The 18,491-nt window shown below is 48.1% G+C and overlaps 1 protein-coding gene across 7 annotated transcripts in view; it reads left to right on the forward strand.

The window, feature by feature from the left end:
- The window catches only part of nup98 (nucleoporin 98 and 96 precursor), a 20,449-nt gene continuing 1,958 nt past the window's right edge, over positions 1-18,491 (forward strand). Inside the window, exons 1-34 of one of the 7 annotated variants that reach the window (XM_076102570.1) lie at positions 1-161; positions 1,150-1,259; positions 1,771-1,866; positions 2,072-2,257; positions 2,497-2,723; positions 3,302-3,409; positions 3,610-3,793; positions 3,879-4,048; positions 4,600-4,737; positions 5,334-5,472; positions 5,561-5,653; positions 6,203-6,343; positions 6,673-6,806; positions 6,952-7,139; positions 7,475-7,603; positions 8,138-8,321; positions 8,469-8,562; positions 8,834-8,947; positions 9,049-9,187; positions 9,280-9,457; positions 10,068-10,211; positions 13,096-13,332; positions 13,415-13,541; positions 13,672-13,910; positions 14,536-14,717; positions 14,795-15,063; positions 15,504-15,767; positions 15,845-16,002; positions 16,502-16,642; positions 16,729-16,874; positions 17,103-17,324; positions 17,606-17,847; positions 18,003-18,157; positions 18,300-18,411. In XM_076102570.1, the coding sequence (XP_075958685.1) occupies positions 1,181-1,259; positions 1,771-1,866; positions 2,072-2,257; positions 2,497-2,723; positions 3,302-3,409; positions 3,610-3,793; positions 3,879-4,048; positions 4,600-4,737; positions 5,334-5,472; positions 5,561-5,653; positions 6,203-6,343; positions 6,673-6,806; positions 6,952-7,139; positions 7,475-7,603; positions 8,138-8,321; positions 8,469-8,562; positions 8,834-8,947; positions 9,049-9,187; positions 9,280-9,457; positions 10,068-10,211; positions 13,096-13,332; positions 13,415-13,541; positions 13,672-13,910; positions 14,536-14,717; positions 14,795-15,063; positions 15,504-15,767; positions 15,845-16,002; positions 16,502-16,642; positions 16,729-16,874; positions 17,103-17,324; positions 17,606-17,847; positions 18,003-18,157; positions 18,300-18,411 (5,359 nt within the window). In that variant the 5' untranslated portion in view covers positions 1-161; positions 1,150-1,180. The remainder of the gene's footprint in view (positions 162-1,149; positions 1,260-1,770; positions 1,867-2,071; positions 2,258-2,496; positions 2,724-3,301; positions 3,410-3,609; positions 3,794-3,878; positions 4,049-4,599; positions 4,738-5,333; positions 5,473-5,560; positions 5,654-6,202; positions 6,344-6,672; positions 6,807-6,951; positions 7,140-7,474; positions 7,604-8,137; positions 8,322-8,468; positions 8,563-8,833; positions 8,948-9,048; positions 9,188-9,279; positions 9,458-10,067; positions 10,212-13,095; positions 13,333-13,414; positions 13,542-13,671; positions 13,911-14,535; positions 14,718-14,794; positions 15,064-15,503; positions 15,768-15,844; positions 16,003-16,501; positions 16,643-16,728; positions 16,875-17,102; positions 17,325-17,605; positions 17,848-18,002; positions 18,158-18,299; positions 18,412-18,491) is intronic. The other 6 variants (XM_076102573.1, XM_076102571.1, XM_076102576.1 and 3 more) reach the window with 6 other exon arrangements.

Genomic DNA, 18,491 nt, shown 5'->3' on the forward strand with positions numbered 1-18,491 from the left:
TGCGTAGTGACGTTCCTGTCCGTCAGTTTTCCCTCGTTGACGAAGCTATCGCGGCTATGCCGATGTTTAGCTAAAGAAGCTTTTATTGTTCAGTATTCTGCTTTATCTTCGTGGGAGGAAGGTCGATAAAGAACCGAACATCCACAGCAACGTTGTTACAGGTAGATGTTTGTGGAACTGACGTTTGTTCTTCTGCTTGTCTTCCTTTTGTTTTGCTAACGTTTTACGTAGCGACGCTAAGTAGTTAGCCACGGAGCTAGCTAGCTAACGTTAGCTTGACGCACGTAACTTCTAACTAGCAAACTGTCCGCAACGTGGTGAACGTCCAGTAGTAGAATGTTTATATTGAGTGAAACATGTAATCATTAATGTGGAAGAGTTGATAGATGTGTGTTCATTAATATAACGTTAGTTAACATGTTGTTAGCTGACTCGTTAGCTATGCTAAGTCAGTGTTCGCTTATCATGCTAATGGTTCCTAGCTTCAGTTTCAAAAGTTTACATCAGTGGTGGAATGTAACTAAGTACTTCTACATAGGTAGGTTACTGCATTTAAGTAAAAACTACTGCTAGTTAATACTTCTCCTCCACTACATCTCAGAGGTAGATGTTGTACTTTTTACTACATCTCATCGAGTGTTTCCTTTATGTGTTGATGAAACCCTCGTTCTTCAGCTAAATAAACTCTTTAAAAAGCTTCTCTGATCAGCTGTAAAATGCAGCGTCACAAAGCTGAACACTTTCTCTTTAGAGATGCGAGGTTCTCACAGGACAGAGATGCTACAAACATGATGATCTTATAGAATGTGATGTATTAATGTAGATTAAAGTACACGGGATACAAAGGAGTTAACATGCAACAAACTCATTAATGCAGCACACTGAAATCTGTCTTGGCTTTACCAAAGACGCCATTTGTTTCTTCAAGAGATTCTTTCTTTTAATCAAGGAACTGTTTGGATTAGAAGGTTAAATGTCTGAAGAAACGCCAAAACTTACATTCAATCTTTCAGATTTAACATAAGTGTTTATAATCTGATTTGATGCGGCATCCAAAGAGGACCGTTTTTCTAAATGTGAATTGTTTTACTGCCGGATATAAACGTAGCTTTATGAATGCAGCTGTTCAAAGTGTTTGTCTCCACACAGAAGACCTATGCGGTCCTGCTAGCAGGGCAAGATGTTCAACAAGTCATTCGGTACTCCCTTCGGTGGAGGGACGGGGGGGTTCGGCACCTCGTCGACCTTTGGACAACAAAGTAAGTTGTTTTTATTTATTCTCTGGGATTCAAACCTACAGCAGCACCAGGCCGAGCCCAGAGATCGTTCTCTAAATGACTTCTCTCATTAATCACATGACATCTATCGCACTTCATCCTCATAGAGGGGTCACCCCTCTGTTGCTCTCTCAGGTTTCTTCCTCTTCTTTCTTCCCGTTAAAGAGTTTTTTGGGGAGTTTTTCCTGTTCTGATGTGACGGTCAGAGGATGTCGTGTGTGTACAGATAGTAAAGCCCTCTGAGGAGAACTGGTGATTTTGGGCTACACAAAATAAATAGAATTGTATTTCTTCCTCCAGGAAACTCTTTAAAAACACATCTTACCAGAATTTAGTTAGTTAATGCTGATTGTAAACATTGTGGCATTCACACATGCACCATCAGGTTCTCCATGGAGTGGACAGACTAAACCTGTTGGTTAATATCTGATCTGGTCTGTTTCGGTATTCCTGGTGACTGAAGATTTAAATCATCCGTCTGTGTCGTCTACAGACGCAGGTTTTGGGGCGACGGGAGGCTTCGGGACATCAGCGTTCGGGGCCACGGCCAACACCGGGGGACTGTTTGGTCCCACGCAGAATAAACCTGGTTCGTCTGCTCTTGTAAACTGATGTTTGTGGTGTTCAGTTACTCAGTGAGCACTTCCTGTCTGGGGACGTAGTGTTTTACCTGCTGAAAAAGACATCTGCTTCAACCATTTACATTTCTTACTCTTTATTAAAGAAACAAGTAGTTGCTTAAAACACAGGACGACTGTATCCAACACTAATCGGTCCTGGTCTCTTTCCTGCAGGCGGTCTGTTTGGGTCCAGTACGTTCAGCCAGCCGGCGGCTTCCGCCCCCAACACCGGCTTTGGTTTTGGTGCGGCGACCGGCACCTCTACCAGCTTGTTTGGCAACACCGGAACGGGCGCCAGCGGCGGACTCTTCTCCCAGCCGAGCAATGCTTTCGGGGCCAACAAACCCACCTCGTTTGGAAGTGAGAACCCTCCACACGCCACCGCTTAGGGTCTCTTTCAGGTCGTCCAATAGGGACCTCACACGGCTGCTGTTCGTCATGAGATGAGAACTAAAGATGTGATATAAGATGCTCGTGTGTTTCTATAGAAAACAAGTTCCTTCTAACCAAACGTCCAATGCTCCCGTTGTTTTGCACACTGCTCAGTCCCGTTGTCGTTTTTGATTTGTTTATCTTATGAAACGTCTGAACGTTTGAAGAAGTCTCCCTCCCATCGTGTCCTCCAGGCTTTGGGACCAGCACCAGCAGTGGCGGGCTGTTTGGGTCGACCAACACCACCTCCAACCCGTTCGGTGGAGGTAGTGTCGCCTCCCTGTTCGGAGGCTCGGGGTTCACCGCCGCCCAGCAGCAGCAACAGCAACAACAGCAGCAGCAGCAGCAGCAACAGCAGCAGCAGCAGCAGCCGGGGACCACCGTCAAGTTCAACGTGAGTTTATATAAAGGTTATTCAAACAGGGTCAGGATGCACCTTGAACATGTTGGTCACCACTGAGCTGTCCAGGGCTGATTGAGGGGAGTTTAAATGATTTTTAATATAAAAAGATTTTCACTCGTTTCTTTTCCTTGCAAATTCAAGACATAAGATTCTAAGAGTCTTTCTCTCAGAATATTACCCCCTTATTTCATATATATATATATTTTAAACCTACAATGGCCCTGATGTGCTGGGGTACTATTCCCCCACAATGCAACTCTCAAAATAAATGGAGGAAACATTGAAACCTAATTGAGAATACAAAGTTTGATTGAACGCGTCTTTGAATCTAAAGTTTCAGTTTGAACACTAAACTTGTGTCGTTTCCTGTTAGTATGTCGACCTCACTAGAAGAATGTTCTGTAAATTAATATGAAGTTTGTGTTGAACTTTAAATTAACAAAAAGGGGAAAAAGTGAAATGATGTTCAAAACGAGCATTTTCACCTTGAAACCTGTAAATAATGAAAGTGAGACAAAAACGCGCGTTTGTACTTTTTACTCACCGTCGCACTTCTTTTGTTCCTTCAGCCTCCAACAGGAAGTGACACCATGGTGAAGGCCGGTGTGACCACCAGCATCAACACAAAGCACCAGTGCATCACGGCCATGAAGGAGTACGAGAACAAGTCCCTGGAGGTGAGTGTGTTTGAGGACGACGAGCTCGTTGTTGACCGGAAAAAAGATTTAGAGACGGCAAAGAAAACGGAGCTCGGCTGTGATTTCAGCCGCAGTCTGAATCTCCACCACCGTCGTGGTGCATTCAGGTACACCTGGTAAACTGAGAATATCCAGCTGTTGGTGTAAACTTCCCTCCTGCCATTATTCTCTCCCTGCAGGAGTTGAGGCTGGAGGACTACCAGGCGGGCAGGAAGGGCCCGACCAACCCGATGGCGGCGCCGACCGGCGGGCTGTTTGGCGCCGCCACGGCGACGCCCAGCGCCGCCACCGGGTTGTTCGGCGCCACGGCTCCCAACACCAACTTCTCCTTCGGGCAGAACAAGACCACCTTCGGAGCTGCACGTGAGTAGGAATCATTTAAATTATCAAATCAGAAAACGTTAAAAGTGTCGGTGAATCATCGGCGCCATCTTTGTTTCTCTTCCAGCAGCAGCGGCCGGAGGTTTCGGCGCGGCGGCCGGTGGTCTGTTCGGTCAGGCGGCCCCCCCACAGGCCAGCAGCCTCTTCAAGCCCTTCGGTCAGACCACCACCACACCGAGCACCGGGTTCTCCTTCGGAAACACCAACACCATGGGACAGGCCAACACCAGCAGCATGGTGAGGACCAACAGTCTCCAGTATATAGATATACGTCTGCCTGTCTGTCTGTCTGTCTGTCTGTCTGCCTGCCTGCCTGCCTGCCTGCCTGCCTGCCTGTCTGTCTGTCTGTCTCATTAGTTCAGTTTGAATACACTTTTATAAAGATCTTTAATTCAGTGTTAAACGCTCACGAACGTCCTGTTTGTCACTGAGAAGTTTGAACTAGTGTTGAATAAAACGACACTTCTGAGTAAAGAAAGTGTAAAAAGCTTAATGATATAAAGTCAAAGTTAGAACCTCGTTGTGAAACCGTGAGATTTAAAGGAATATGAAGGGAAATGTATTTAAACTGGGTCGGTCCCGTAGACCTCCACTCATTAGTGTGATTTTACTGTTAAACAGGTTGCATGCAGAGAAATAAATATAAAAACAAACCTTAGTGTGACACCACAGAAGAAGAAAAAGAAGAGTGATTTCTTTTAAATCTGCCATTTTTAAAGCAGCATGTCGTCTCGCACCTTGAGGACTTTTATTGTGGCGGTGTCTCACCGGTGCTTCCTGTGATTCAGGGTTTGTTCGGGAACGCCGCGGCGCCTCAGGCGGGCGGCTTGTTCGGCGCCGCTCAGCCCGCCGCCGCCGCCGGCTTCGGGGCGGGAACCGGACTGTTTGGTCAACCGAATGCTGGATTTGGGAACGTGGGCACGCAGGTACACGACGAGTCTAACGGAGACACACGAGACGAGAATAAAGCCCTTAAATAATGATGTCATCATGTGTTCACATGTCATCTGTAAAATGTAGTTTTGTTATAAACTTTAATAAATCCAGTAGTTTGAAGATGTTTTCACATGAATATAAAATAGATATTAGAGACGAACGCGAGCTCTAAGCTCATTTATTTCCGTATCATTGGAATTGTGTGTTTTATGCAAATATTCTGCACTATGTAAGAGTGTTGGAACAAAGGAACGGAGTGAATCAGAATCGGGTCATTTAGTTCGTTACTCATCAGAGGAATATGTCTTGTTGATTTGTTGCGTAACAGTAAACACAATGCAATAGATATCATTTAAAAATAGAAAATATCAAAATGTACAATACGGTAAACACACAACAGTTAAAGTGACATGTTTACTAATATAAGTTGATTAGTTACAGAAACTACAACAATCCACTTCCTGTTTACACCGTTGCCCACAAGCCCCGTGATCAGTAACGTGATCAGTAACGTGATGTACGGTTTGTGACGACGTCTTCTTTGTGTCTCTTTTTTTTTTTGTGCGTGTGTTTTCGTCTCTTGTAGCAGAGTTTGTTCGGTAACAAGGCGGCCGGGTTCGGCACCACCACCACCAGCGCCGCCCCGTCCTTCGGCACCGGCACCGGGCTGTTTGGCAACAAGCCCGCCCTAACACTGGGGACCGGAACCAACACCTCCACCTTCGGTGAGTCTGTCTGGCGTTCATGGGGGGGAAGACGGGAATCAGGAATCAGCGCTTCATTCACGCTTTGTTGTTTTATCGCTTGCTGCAGGTTTTGGTACGAACCCCGCGGCCGGGAGTCTGTTTGGGAACAAGGCGGCTACCGGAGGTCTGGGGACGGCACTGGGAACCAGCTTCGGAGCAGGTACTGGATCCACCACACCAGGAGGGACCAGATGATGAAATAATAATATATATATAATCAGATAATGAACACACGGATACAACCAGGATGGGAAACATAAAGAAATGAAACGTGATATCTTGTTACCAGCCACTACTTTGATAACGGTAATAAAAAGCGTCTTTTGGTTGAAGCTTCACTCTTAACTTAAAATCTGACTCGTCTCATCGTGAAAGGCCACAAATGTAAAAAATTAAATAGTCTTCTTTAAAATCCTGTGAAACAGAAGAGCTGGTGAATATTTAGTGTTTTTCATGGATAAATTAAATGAAACCAGTAATTTATTATTTATAAAAAGGCCAGTTAGCAGGCTGAGGAGAGACAATCATCTCGTGTGTGTGTGTGTGTGTGTGTGTGTGTGTGTGTGTGTGTGTGTGTGTGTGTGTGTGTGTGTGTGTGTGTGTGTGTGTGTGTGTGTGTGTGTGTGTGTGTGTGTGTGTGTGTGTGTGTGTGTGTGTGTGTGTGTGTGTGTGTGTGTGTGTGTGTGTGTGTGTGTGTGTGTGTGTGTAGTGGGAACAGGGCAGGCGTCTCTGTTTGGGAACAACCAGGGCAAACTGGGAGCCACACTGGGACAGATGGGAACCTTCGGAGTGTCCGCGTTCAACAGCGGAGCGAATACTCTGGGCTTTGGAGCTCCACAGCAACCTGTCGGTGAGCAGCACCGGTCTCTGTCTCTCTCTGCTGTCGTCTGTCTGGAACCAAAGATCTTTTTACTCGGTTAAATCAGCAACAGGAGTCACAAACATCTCTTCAGCTTGAAGAGGTTTGTGTGAGTTCCCCTACAGTAGATGGAGTAATGTTCTGCTGTGGACATATTCTAGACTCCTAAAGAATCTGAGTCATATTTATAATGTCTTCACCTCTTATCTCCGCTCTCTTCAAACACACCAGACTTCACAGAAACATCATTCTGCCTCTCAGGAGTTGCTGGTTTTACTGCAGTTTGTTTGTGCTTCATCTCACCTCGTTGTTTCCTCCAGCGCTCACGGATCCGAGCGGGACGGCCTCCCAGCAGGCCATGCTCCAGCAGCAGCTCAGCGTGTTGGCGTACTCGCCGTACGGAGACTCGCCGCTGTTCAGAAACCCGCTGTCAGACCCAAAGAAGAAGGAGGAGGTGAGCACAGCTGCTGTAACGAGCTCCTCTTTGCTCCTAGATTACGGGCTGTGATCTGCTTTTATTTAATCAAAGTGGACGTCATTAATTCACAAACAAAAACCTTTTTTTGAGTATCCAATCACAGCCTCTTGTGTTCTGACAGCGTCTGAAACCAACCAATCCGACGGCCCAGAAGGCTCTGACCACGCCCACCCACTACAAGCTGACCCCTCGCCCGGCGACCAGGGTCCGCCCCAAAGCGCTGACGTCATCGGGGGCGTCCAAGTCGCAGCTGTTCGACGGCCTGGACGACGACGAGCCGTCGCTCACCAACGGAGCCTTCGTACCCAGGTACCCGCCGCGTCAGCGTTATTTATCTTTAGTCTTTTTATTTATTTTACATTTTTAACAAAACAGAAACACAAGACCTCAAAAAACTGGCTTTTGATCAAAATAATAGCAATAAAAATAGTATTATAATTATTAATAAATATATATGTCAATATACACACATGTACAAAAAAACAATATTTAAAAAGAGGGAGGGGGAAATATAAATAACAAAAAAATATGAATAATTAAATAAAGATGGAAAAATACATAAAAAAAAAAAAAATGTAATAGAATAAAATGTAATTAACGTTTGTCACAGAACAAACTGCTGCAACGTGTTTGTGTGTTCACAGGAAGAGCATCAAGAAGCTGGTGCTGAAGAACCTGAACAGCAGTCAGTACAGCAGCCCGCTGAGCAAAGAGACGGACGACCTGGCTTCACCTCCAGAGTACCCACAGAACGGACACAGGTACGCACACAGGTACGCACGTGCAGTTAACTGACAACTAATTTTAACCAAACTGTTTAAAAAAACAAAGTTATCGGTTCTGAAGATGGACAGAATGGACCATCAGGTGTCTTTTATTTTGAAAATACCTCCCTTGTGCTTATTTGACTTCATTCTTTTATTAGAAGCTTCATTGGTCAAATGTTCTTGTACATTTTATGGATTTTTGTGCCTCAGAGACGTTTATCCGTCGTAACCCGACAACCAGGTGGTTTGTTACTCATTCAAACTGTTTGGAAAAGGGGCGGGCACTTTAAATAAACACAACATGGCAGGTGATTGGTTGAACCATCTGTCAATCAAACTCTGAACCTGTTGGGAGAAAAGCTAATTACAACGATCCAACACAAATGTCTAAACGGGTAAAATAATGAAGTGACAACATTTTAGACGGATGTGGACGTAAACTGACACGTGACTGTTAACTGTTTGTTCATTAGTTGTTTTGTGATCTTGATCCTGTGAATGTTGGTCTCACGCTAACAGTGCAGTCTTCTCTGTCTGCAGTCACATGGAGGAGGAGGAGGAGATGGCGGGCTCCAGCAGCCGGACGGACGACGACCCCGAGGTCTCCCAGTTCTACGTCAACCCCATCGCCAAACCCATCCCACAGGGCCGTGTCCAGACCAGCCTGCAGGACACCATCAGCGACCTCAACATGCACAAACCGGCCAGGAGCGGCGGACTGGAGGTCAGCGGGCGAGATATTCAAATATTCATATCGTCATCGTCCTAGAAACTGTAGATGCTGACGTCAAGAGTTCAGAATCCAAGACTGGGAGTGTGTCCACGGTGTGTCCACGGTCAGTCTCTAACTGTTGTTGTATTTCTCCCTCAGCTGAGCAGCGAGGACGTGTCTCTGGGGGACGAGTCTCTGCAGGATGACCGAGAGGAGGAGCAGAAGGAGGTCCAGCAGTCTCCTCACCCGGCAGGTCGGATACACATCGATAAAAGCACAAGATTTAATCAGTGTCCGGCCAATCTGCTGCCACAAATGAGCCTTTCAGTCTTTATTATGATCGTTTCCGTCTGACAGACGGAAACGCCCCAAAACAACGCACCTTTTTTTAGCAAGAAGCGCTCAGCACAGAGACGCTTTACCTCTCGGCGGCCACACGCGCTCTTCTAATTGGAAAGGATTAAATGAAGACGCTATGTGGACACGAAGAGGAAAGAATAAACTCATGTCTCTGTTTCCTTCAGGCATCGTTCTGAACCGCGTTGGTTACTACACCATCCCCTCCATGGACGACCTCGCTGAGATGGTGGATGAAAACGGAGATTGTGTGGTGGACAACTTCACCGTCGGCAGGAAAGGTAACGTCCGCTCACAACATCGAAGTTTAATGAAATCTTCTCAACGTGTGAGAGGTTAAAGCGCGAGTGTCTCACCGCTCGGCTCCGATTGGCCCTCACAGGCTACGGCTCCATCTTCTTCCCCGGCGAGGTGAACGTGACGGCGCTGAACCTCGACGAGATCGTGCACTTCAGACGCAAAGAGGTCATCGTGTACCCGGACGACAAAAACAAGCCTCTGGAGGGGGAGGGGCTAAACAGGTGAGGGACGGTGGTTTTGTCTACAGATGTTACGCCGTCTATTCGCTTCCTGTCCTGATCCGGTTCCTTGTTTCCACTCCGTGTGGTCGCAGGCGAGCCGAGGTGACTCTGGACGGCGTTTGGCCAAACGACAAGACGGCCTGCACTCAGATCCGGAGCCCCGAGCGCCTCACCGAGATGAACTACGAGGGCCGGCTGGAGAAAGCATCGCGCAAACAGGGAGCTCGCTTCCTGGAGTACAGAGCTGAGACCGGATCCTGGGTGTTCGAGGTCAGTAGAAATCACTCTGAACGGTGACGTGTTCACCTCCACAAGTAGTTCATGTTACGTGATATACTTTTAAGATTGTTTCTGTTCAGCAGTTACAGATCGAGTTGTTGATTCAAACATGGCTGAGATAGTTACCTCGAGCTCTGTGCTGTTCAGGTGTAACTGCCCCCTGACTCCTCTCGCTCTGGTGTAACTGACTCCTCCCTCTCGCTCTTTCTCTGGGGGCGACCATGGCTCACCGATCACCCTGCGGTTACCAGACAACTCTCTTAACCGCAGGGTCATCGGTTCGATCCTTGACTGGGACGTGTCATGTGTCGAAGTGTACCTGAGCAATACACTGAACCCCTAACTGCTCCCCGGGCGCCTGTCATTGGCAGCCCACTGCTCCCTATATACAGGGATGGGTCAAATGCAGAGACAAATTTCCCCATTAAAGGTATTAATATAGTATAATTAATAAAAAAATTAACTGACTCCTCCCCCTCTCTCTCTGTCTCAGGTGTAACTGACTCCTCCCCCTCTCTCTCTGTCTCAGGTGTAACTGACTCCTCCCCCTCTCTCTCTGTCTCAGGTGTAACTGACTCCTCCCCCTCTCTCTCTGTCTCAGGTGGCCCATTTCTCTAAATATGGCCTCCAGGACTCTGACGAGGAGGAGGACGTCCCGCTCAAAGCCGACCCCAAGAAGCTGAAGACGATGTCACTTCCTCCCAGCAGGCCCCCCTCCCAGCAGCTGGTGGCGCCACAGGCTCAGGTAGAGCAGCCTGCGCCCATCCACACTCATCTTCATCCTCCTCGTCCTCACTGACACACCTGAGATTATGTTCATAAAGAGCATGAAAGAAAACGTAACGACAACTTTTAGGAGCAACCAAATTCAGACGCCGGCTAAATTTGTGACTTTATTCCCTAAAAACTCTTCTGAGATCATCTCTGAATATTACCTCTCTGTGGTTTTTATATTCATTTATTAAACGGCCCGACTACGCCGTTGTGTGTTCCTGAAACACGAATCTTTAGTGAAATATTTCCATTAAAGTTTTGTGCGTTTCAGAATGCTGAACTTTAAAGTCGACTACTCGGATCGTAGCTTCTACTCGACAACAATAAGTCCGGTTCAGGTCGTCTGACGTCGTTCACAGTAAACGTAGATCCCAACGCTTTATTTTTGTTTTATTGTTTTTATTAGAAGCAGAAAACCTCGCCGAGTTCATTTCATCAGGAATGTTGTTACAAACTTAAACGTTTCAATGTTCCTCCAGGTTAAAGCTACCGTTCATCATTTTATAATGCTGGAAACGGTTTATATCAACTTTAATCTGTTTATTATTATTATTATAATTATGCTGCTTCAGTTTGAACTACAGTACACACTTGACCTGTCTCACACACACTTGACCTGTCTCACACACACACTTGACCTGTCTCACACACACACTTGACCTGTCTCACACACACTTGACCTGTCTCACACACACACTTGACCTGTCTCACACACACTTGACCTGTCTCACACACACACTTGACCTGTCTCACACACACACACTTGACCTGTCTCACACACACACACTTGACCTGTCTCACACACACACACTTGACCTGTCTCACACACACTTGACCTGTCTCACACACACTTGACCTGTCTCACACACACTTGACCTGTCTCACACACACACTTGACCTGTCTCACACACACTTGACCTGTCTCACACACACTTGACCTGTCTCACACACACTTGACCTGTCTCACACACACACTTGACCTGTCTCACACACACTTGACCTGTCTCACACACACTTGACCTGTCTCACACACACTTGACCTGTCTCACACACACTTGACCTGTCTCACACACACTTGACCTGTCTCACACACACACTTGACCTGTCTCACACACACACTTGACCTGTCTCACACACACACTTGACCTGTCTCACACACACACTTGACCTGTCTCACACACACACTTGACCTGTCTCACACACACACTTGACCTGTCTCACACACACACTTGACCTGTCTCACACACACTTGACCTGTCTCACACACACTTGACCTGTCTCACACACACTTGACCTGTCTCACACACACTTGACCTGTCTCACACACACACTTGACCTGTCTCACACACACTTGACCTGTCTCACACACACTTGACCTGTCTCACACACACTTGACCTGTCTCACACACACTTGACCTGTCTCACACACACTTGACCTGTCTCACACACACTTGACCTGTCTCACACACACTTGACCTGTCTCACACACACTTGACCTGTCCCACACACACACTTGACCTGTCTCACACACACACTTGACCTGTCCCACACACACACTTGACCTGTCCCACACACACACTTGACCTGTCCCACACACACACTTGACCTGTCCCACACACACACTTGACCTGTCTCACACACACTTGACCTGTCTCACACACACTTGACCTGTCCCACACACACTTGACCTGTCCCACACACACACTTGACCTGTCCCACACACACACTTGACCTGTCCCACACACACACTTGACCTGTCCCACACACACACTTGACCTGTCTCACACACACACTTGACCTGTCTCACACACACACTTGACCTGTCTCACACACACTTGACCTGTCTCACACACACTTGACCTGTCTCACACACACACTTGACCTGTCTCACACACACACTTGACCTGTCTCACACACACACTTGACCTGTCCCACACACACACTTGACCTGTCCCACACACACACTTGACCTGTCCCACACACACACTTGACCTGTCCCACACACACACTTGACCTGTCCCACACACACACTTGACCTGTCCCACACACACACTTGACCTGTCCCACACACACACTTGACCTGTCCCACACACACACTTGACCTGTCTCTCACACACACACAGATGTATAAATCCTACTTAAACCTTAACTCAAAGTATTTTCTCTACTCAGGAAACCTTCTGATCAGACGTTAATGTTTTAAGGTTTTAGTTCTTCGGGACTTCTACAGAATATGTGCTGTTATTATTCTATAACTATATTATGAGTTTCTCCTCTTAAAGTTTGTCATGTTCAACATCTGCTTCAGAGCATAAATACTTCAGCAGGTAAACGTTTCAGCTGCTTCCAGATGTGTGACATGAATTGTATTCATTTATATTTTATGCATTTAATGAAAGAAAAACCGAATAAAGTTTATGAAGACTTTTAATCTTTGGTCTGTAAAGTTTGTGGTAACATTTTAATCTGCAGAGATCAAACGTTTCTTGTGACGTGAAGTCAGATGTCTGTTCTCAGTTAATGTTTATTAAATATAAGATATTTATTTTGATAAAGAGATCAGTGGATCGTTTACCAGCAATCAGCCAACTTCACTGTAAATAATAACTTAACGAGCACAAAGATGTTTTCTGTTCATTCTGTAAACATGAAACCTACGATAAACACAATAATACTAATTCATTTATTATCTGTTACAATACGAAGGAAACCTAACGGTGCTTCACAGACCAGTTAAAACTATTCAAATACAAAGAACCAGGAAGTTACAGGAGAAATAACTGTTTACAACCAAGTTTAAAATACATAAAATTTCAACGTAAACACCTAAACTTTGTGTGTGTGTGTGTGTGCAGTCTGCTGTTGCCGTGGAGATCACAGGAGGCGTGGCCGAGCTGGACAGCGACATGGCCGACATCACCCAGAGCTTCCCGACAGAGAGCATACTGGGAGGAGAGGACGACGACCTGCCGGCGTTGGAGACGGACTGGACGAGCGGGAAGCTCAGGGGTCCGATCCCCGCCGAGCACGACGGCGTCTCTGCGTCCGGCCACATGGCGTCCTCTCTGGGGATCAACCCTCACACCCTCCAGGTAAGAGCCGTGGGCCTCAAACAGGAAGTACGGTCGGCCTGAATGAAGCCGGAGTTGAACCTTCACGTGTTCTCGTCTGCAGATCATGAAGGCGTCTCTGTTCGCTGAGGATGAGGAGGAGAGCGACATGTTTCAGGACCAGAGAGCGATGAAGGTCGACGTCTCCTCGACTCGACTCGTCGTACCGGGAACTCGGAGCCGACCCTCCGGTACCAGAACACTCACCTGCGCCCACTTCCTGTTTTATTTTGGTTTAGTACCTTGAAGATATTCTATGATGATGAAGATATTATATCGAGCAGCAGGGTGGTGGTGATGATGATCTCTCTGCCTCCACAGTGGGGGGTCTCCTTCAGGCTCGGTTCACCTCCGGCCTCTTCTCTCAGATGTCTGACTCTCCTCCTCTGACTCGGGGGTCTCCGGCAGCTAAAGAGCCCCCCCGCTCGTCTCACTGGGCCGGGCCGGGACCCTCGTCCTTCCTGCTGCCCCCCCGAACCCCGGAGCCTTCGGTCAGGACGGTCGGCGTCCGGCGGCTGGGCGGCCCCGTGGCCCTCAAGGAGTCGGTCACTCAGGGGAAGGTTTGTTGTTGTTTATTGATCTCAGGTAAACAAAGATATAACCGATAGTCATGACGTCATCAGGAGAGTATTCACTGTTTCTAACCAGACGCACGTCGGCCGGTTCACTTCTGTAAGAACACAAATAAACATTTAGTTGTGATTTAACTGCAATAAACCGAACAAAATGATGCAGATTTGTAAAAAGTCTGAATTTGTGTTAAGCAAGCAAATCACTTTTAAAATACTTGTTTTCTGAATGGAGTTCGGATCGATCGGTGCTATGCTAAGCTAACACTGTAGCATCTCCATCAACACGACTTACAGCAGCGTCTGGTCATACACATGCACACACAGTCTCTGGTCTGTACTCATACGAGGTATCGTGGAGCTCAGAGTGAACGATGTTTGTAGCACATGATGTGTTTAAAGACAGTCGGAAAGAGGAAAATCTACACCTACTGTCTGTAATACACGGTGTCGTTTTGGAGATTGTTTAAAGTAAACATGGTTTTCCGTCCCGTCGGTGGGTTTTGGGGCTCAGACGACCAAACTATGACTCAAATATGGAATGTTTCTTTCATGGACTCGTTTCTGTAGCTCCTCTGAAGTCTCTCCTCACTCATGGTGTGTGTTGCTGCTGTAGGGGAGTCTGCTGATGGACGCCGGCTTGTTTGCGGGTCGCTCCTTCCGGGTGGGTTGGGGTCCCGGCTGGACGCTCGCTCACTGCGGCCACCGGCTGAGCTCACCGCCGGCCGAGCGGCTCGACCGCCGAGAACTCACCAAGACGGACTTCAGCTTCCTGCCCAAACCCGCCCGCAGCAAACCGTAAGAAACGGTTTTACACAAATAAAACAATAATAAACACTGTAAACATGAACATGGTATCTGTGGTGTGTCCTCAGGCTCACAGAGAGCCCCTATAAGGTGGTTCTGGAGCAGCTGGTGGGTCTGGAGCCTCCAGTGAAGTCCAGCGAGGAGGAGGAGGATGATGATGAAGAGGAGAGCCGGTCGGTGCTGCAGCGCCCCCTGGAGATCTGTCTGAAGCACAGCACCATCGACTCCACCGACGCCTCCGCCTGCCCGCTGGTCCGACCGCGGCCCGGCGTAGCGGCGCTGCACGAGTACGCCGAGTGGATCCGAGAGCTGAGCGAGCAGCAGGGAGACGCCGAGCGTAAGACTGTTCATACGTTAGAGCTTCTACTTACAATACAGTTACTCAAGTACTGTACAAGTACACGTTTGAGGTACTTTTACTTGACACCTCGGAGGGAAATATTGTCTCTTTACCGCATTACATTTATTAAATAACAAAAGTTACTTTCAGATTAATAATACAAAATATAATAGAATATTTAACTAATAAATTATATTTTATTGTAGATTATATAAAATCATTAAAATGAGCTGCAACAAGAATATAATATATATTATTCTGTCTGAGTACTTTTGGTACTGAAGGTATATTTTGATGCTTATACTTTTGTACTTTTACACTGTAGTATTACTACTTCTACTGAAATACAATACCTTGAGTACTTCTTTGCTAGCTTAGCTTTAGCGTAGCTTCACAGGTATTTTTCTGATTCTTGAGGGTCTCTCTCTCCCCTCCAGCCCTGCTGGGTTACTGGTCTGAGGTCTGGACCCTGTGTGAGGCCCTGTGGGGCCGGCTGGGCCCCGCCGACCCGGAGATGCTCGACGAGTACGAGCAGCAGCTGGAGAGGAGGCGGACCTTCTCGGCCTGGCTGTCCCACGGAGCCGCCCGCCGGGTGGAGGAGGAGGTGGCGCTGGCGCCGAAGGGTCGTCACACGGACGCCATCTTCAGCTACCTGACGGGGAACCGCATCAGTGAGGCCTGTCGACTGGCTCAGAAGGAAGGTGAGGAGAGACAGACGGACAGACCTGTTAGCATCCCTTGCTAGCGTCCCTGCTAACCCTAACCCGTCTGTCCCCAGGAGACCACCGTCTGTCCCTGCTGCTGTCCCAGGCCGTGGGCTCTCAGTACTGCAGAGACCTGCTGGCTCTCCAGCTCGCCGACTGGAACCGCATGCAGACGGACAGCTACCTGCCCGAGGAACGGCTGCGCATCTTCACGCTGCTCTCCGGGAAACCCGTACGCACACGTTACGTTTCATTTCCTGTGTTGACGCTAAAATACCTTCATACGTATATAGTTTACCGGCTTCTCAGAGATGTGAAGGATTAGTTTGTTTCAGAGTCAGAGCGTTGTTTTTACTGTGAATGTGGTTAAAAAGCTTCTCCGTATCATTTCAAGGGAAACGTCATTTTCAGGTTTTATCTGAGAGCTCGAGGCCCCGATCACACAAACGCTCTAAAAACAGTTCAAATACTCAACATTTCAGTAGCAACTGCTCGTCAATGTCACACTCGTCCCAGGCAGCCAATCAAATCGAGCAGGAGGCGGGCTTTACTACTTTAACGCCGACTTCCTGTTTTGATGCCGGAAGACACGCTAAGAACGGACAAAGGCAGACGAAAGGGCGATATTATATATTTATAGATGTGTATATGTATGTATTAAAAAAAACAAACAAATGTATGTATATTTTGCATCTACATGCATTCATTTTCATTCCTGTCCGACCCTCCAGGTGTGGCAGTCCTCTGACTCTGTGGTGAACGTTTGCTCCGAGCTGGACTGGAAGCGCTGCGTAGCCGTTCACCTCTGGTTCATGTTGCCTCCTACGGCCTCCGTAGCCGACGCCCTCAAAGGATATGAAGACGCCTTCCAGGTGAGCTGCTGCTTCCTGTCTGTCTCTCTCTCTCCGTCTGTCTCACTCACTCATATCTCATCTCTGTGGTTGTTTCTGTCCTGCAGGGCTCATGTGAGGGGGGGAAGTACGCCTGCCCCCCCCTTCCTCCGTACATGGAGGCGGAGCCGGCGGACATGGAGGATGAGGAGGCGGAGCCTAAACGGCCGCTGCACGACCTCTGCTTCCACCTGCTCAAACTCTACAGCGACAGGTAAACCAGCTCACCTGTTTATTATTATTACCCATTGATTTGGCTGCAAAATGTTTACTCGGATGTAGATTTTTAACACATTGTCCTTTATTAGCTAAAAACAATCGATAATTTTCTCCTCCAGCGACGGCTAACGTTTTTCTAAATGGAGCCGGTCTGTGCTGGTTTCACTGGTCCACCTCTCTAGACTCATCAGACCTCTTTATGTGTCTCTGTCTCTGTGTTTAGACACTACAGCCTGCAGCAGCTGCTGGACCCTCTGACCGTCACCTGGGAGCGTCTGGACTACCGTCTGAGCTGGCACCTGTGGGGCGTCCTGCAGGCGCTGCACTACAGCCACCTGAGCGCCTCGCGGCAGGGACTCCTCCACGCCAGCTACGCCGCCCAGCTGGAGAGCACCGGGCTCTGGCACATGGCCGTCTTCATCCTGCTGCACATCCCCGACCACGCGTAGGTCCAGCTTCATCTGTCAAATCAAACTACTCAGACCAGGAGACAACCTCTGGTGCTTCATGTGTTAAAGCTGCATTCTCTCTAGTGACCACCAGGGGGCGACTCCTCTGGTTGTATAGAAGTCTATGAGAAAATGACTCTACTTCTCTCTTGATTTATTACCTCAGTAAACATTGTAAACATGAGTTTATGGTCTCAATCTCTAGTTATGTCCTCGCATCCTTATCTTCCTGATTCTGTCTTCTTCTTCTGTGGTGTTTGAATGTCTCTGTCTCCAGTCAGCGGGAGCGAGCGGTGAGGGCGATGTTGACCCTGCACTGCCACCTGCAGGAGACGGACGAGTCTCTGCGGAGGGAGCGCTTCCTGACGGAGAGGCTGCTGATCCCGGAGCAGTGGATCCACGAGGCCAAGGCCACCCGAGCGCGCCGCGATGCCAACCGCCATCTGGAGGCGCTGCACCTGTACCGGGCCGGGTGCTGGAGCCAGTGTCACCGGCTGCTCATCCAACACCTGGCCTCAGGTCTGTGTTACTGTCACTTTAAGAACTACACAGATGGACCCTTTAATGAGCGCAGAATAAAACACAGTGGTTTTGTTTGTCCTTCATGATCTTCTGAAGGAAGCCGTGTTTTTAAAAGCGGTCACATGAAGCTTGTCCCTCCCGTCCTCCCGTAGATTGCATCATCAACGACAACCACGACTACCTGCTAGAGTTCCTGGAGGGGCTGGCAGTCCCTGAACACAGCGCCACCATCCAGGACTGGGACACAGCGGGGGGGGTCTACCTGGACTACATCCGCGTCATAAAGACCCTGCAGGACATCCAGCAGGTACTGAAGCTTCACCTTTATTTTGAAAGGGTTATTGTAATGTTCAATGAAGACGAGTAGAAGCCAAAGTGCTCCGCTCGTCACGTATGCTGCTAATACGTTAGCATGCTGCTAACACAAAGTCACTTCCTGTGTGTTCCAGATGGAAACCGCCGGTTACGAGTTGGAGCGTCTCCACGGCGACGTGACGTCTCTGTGCAGCAGGATCGAGCTGCTGCCCTGCAGCTCCGCCAGAGACCGGCTCGCCCAATCAGGTAACAGAACACAGCGGCTCCTGGCCTCTGATTGGCCGACGGTCAGAGAGAACTTTAGAAGCTTAAAGTTACACAGAAAC

The sequence above is a fragment of the Anarhichas minor genome, unplaced genomic scaffold, assembly GCF_050575085.1.
Source record: "Anarhichas minor isolate MPS153535 unplaced genomic scaffold, ASM5057508v1 ptg000027l, whole genome shotgun sequence".
NCBI lineage: Eukaryota > Metazoa > Chordata > Actinopteri > Perciformes > Anarhichadidae > Anarhichas > Anarhichas minor.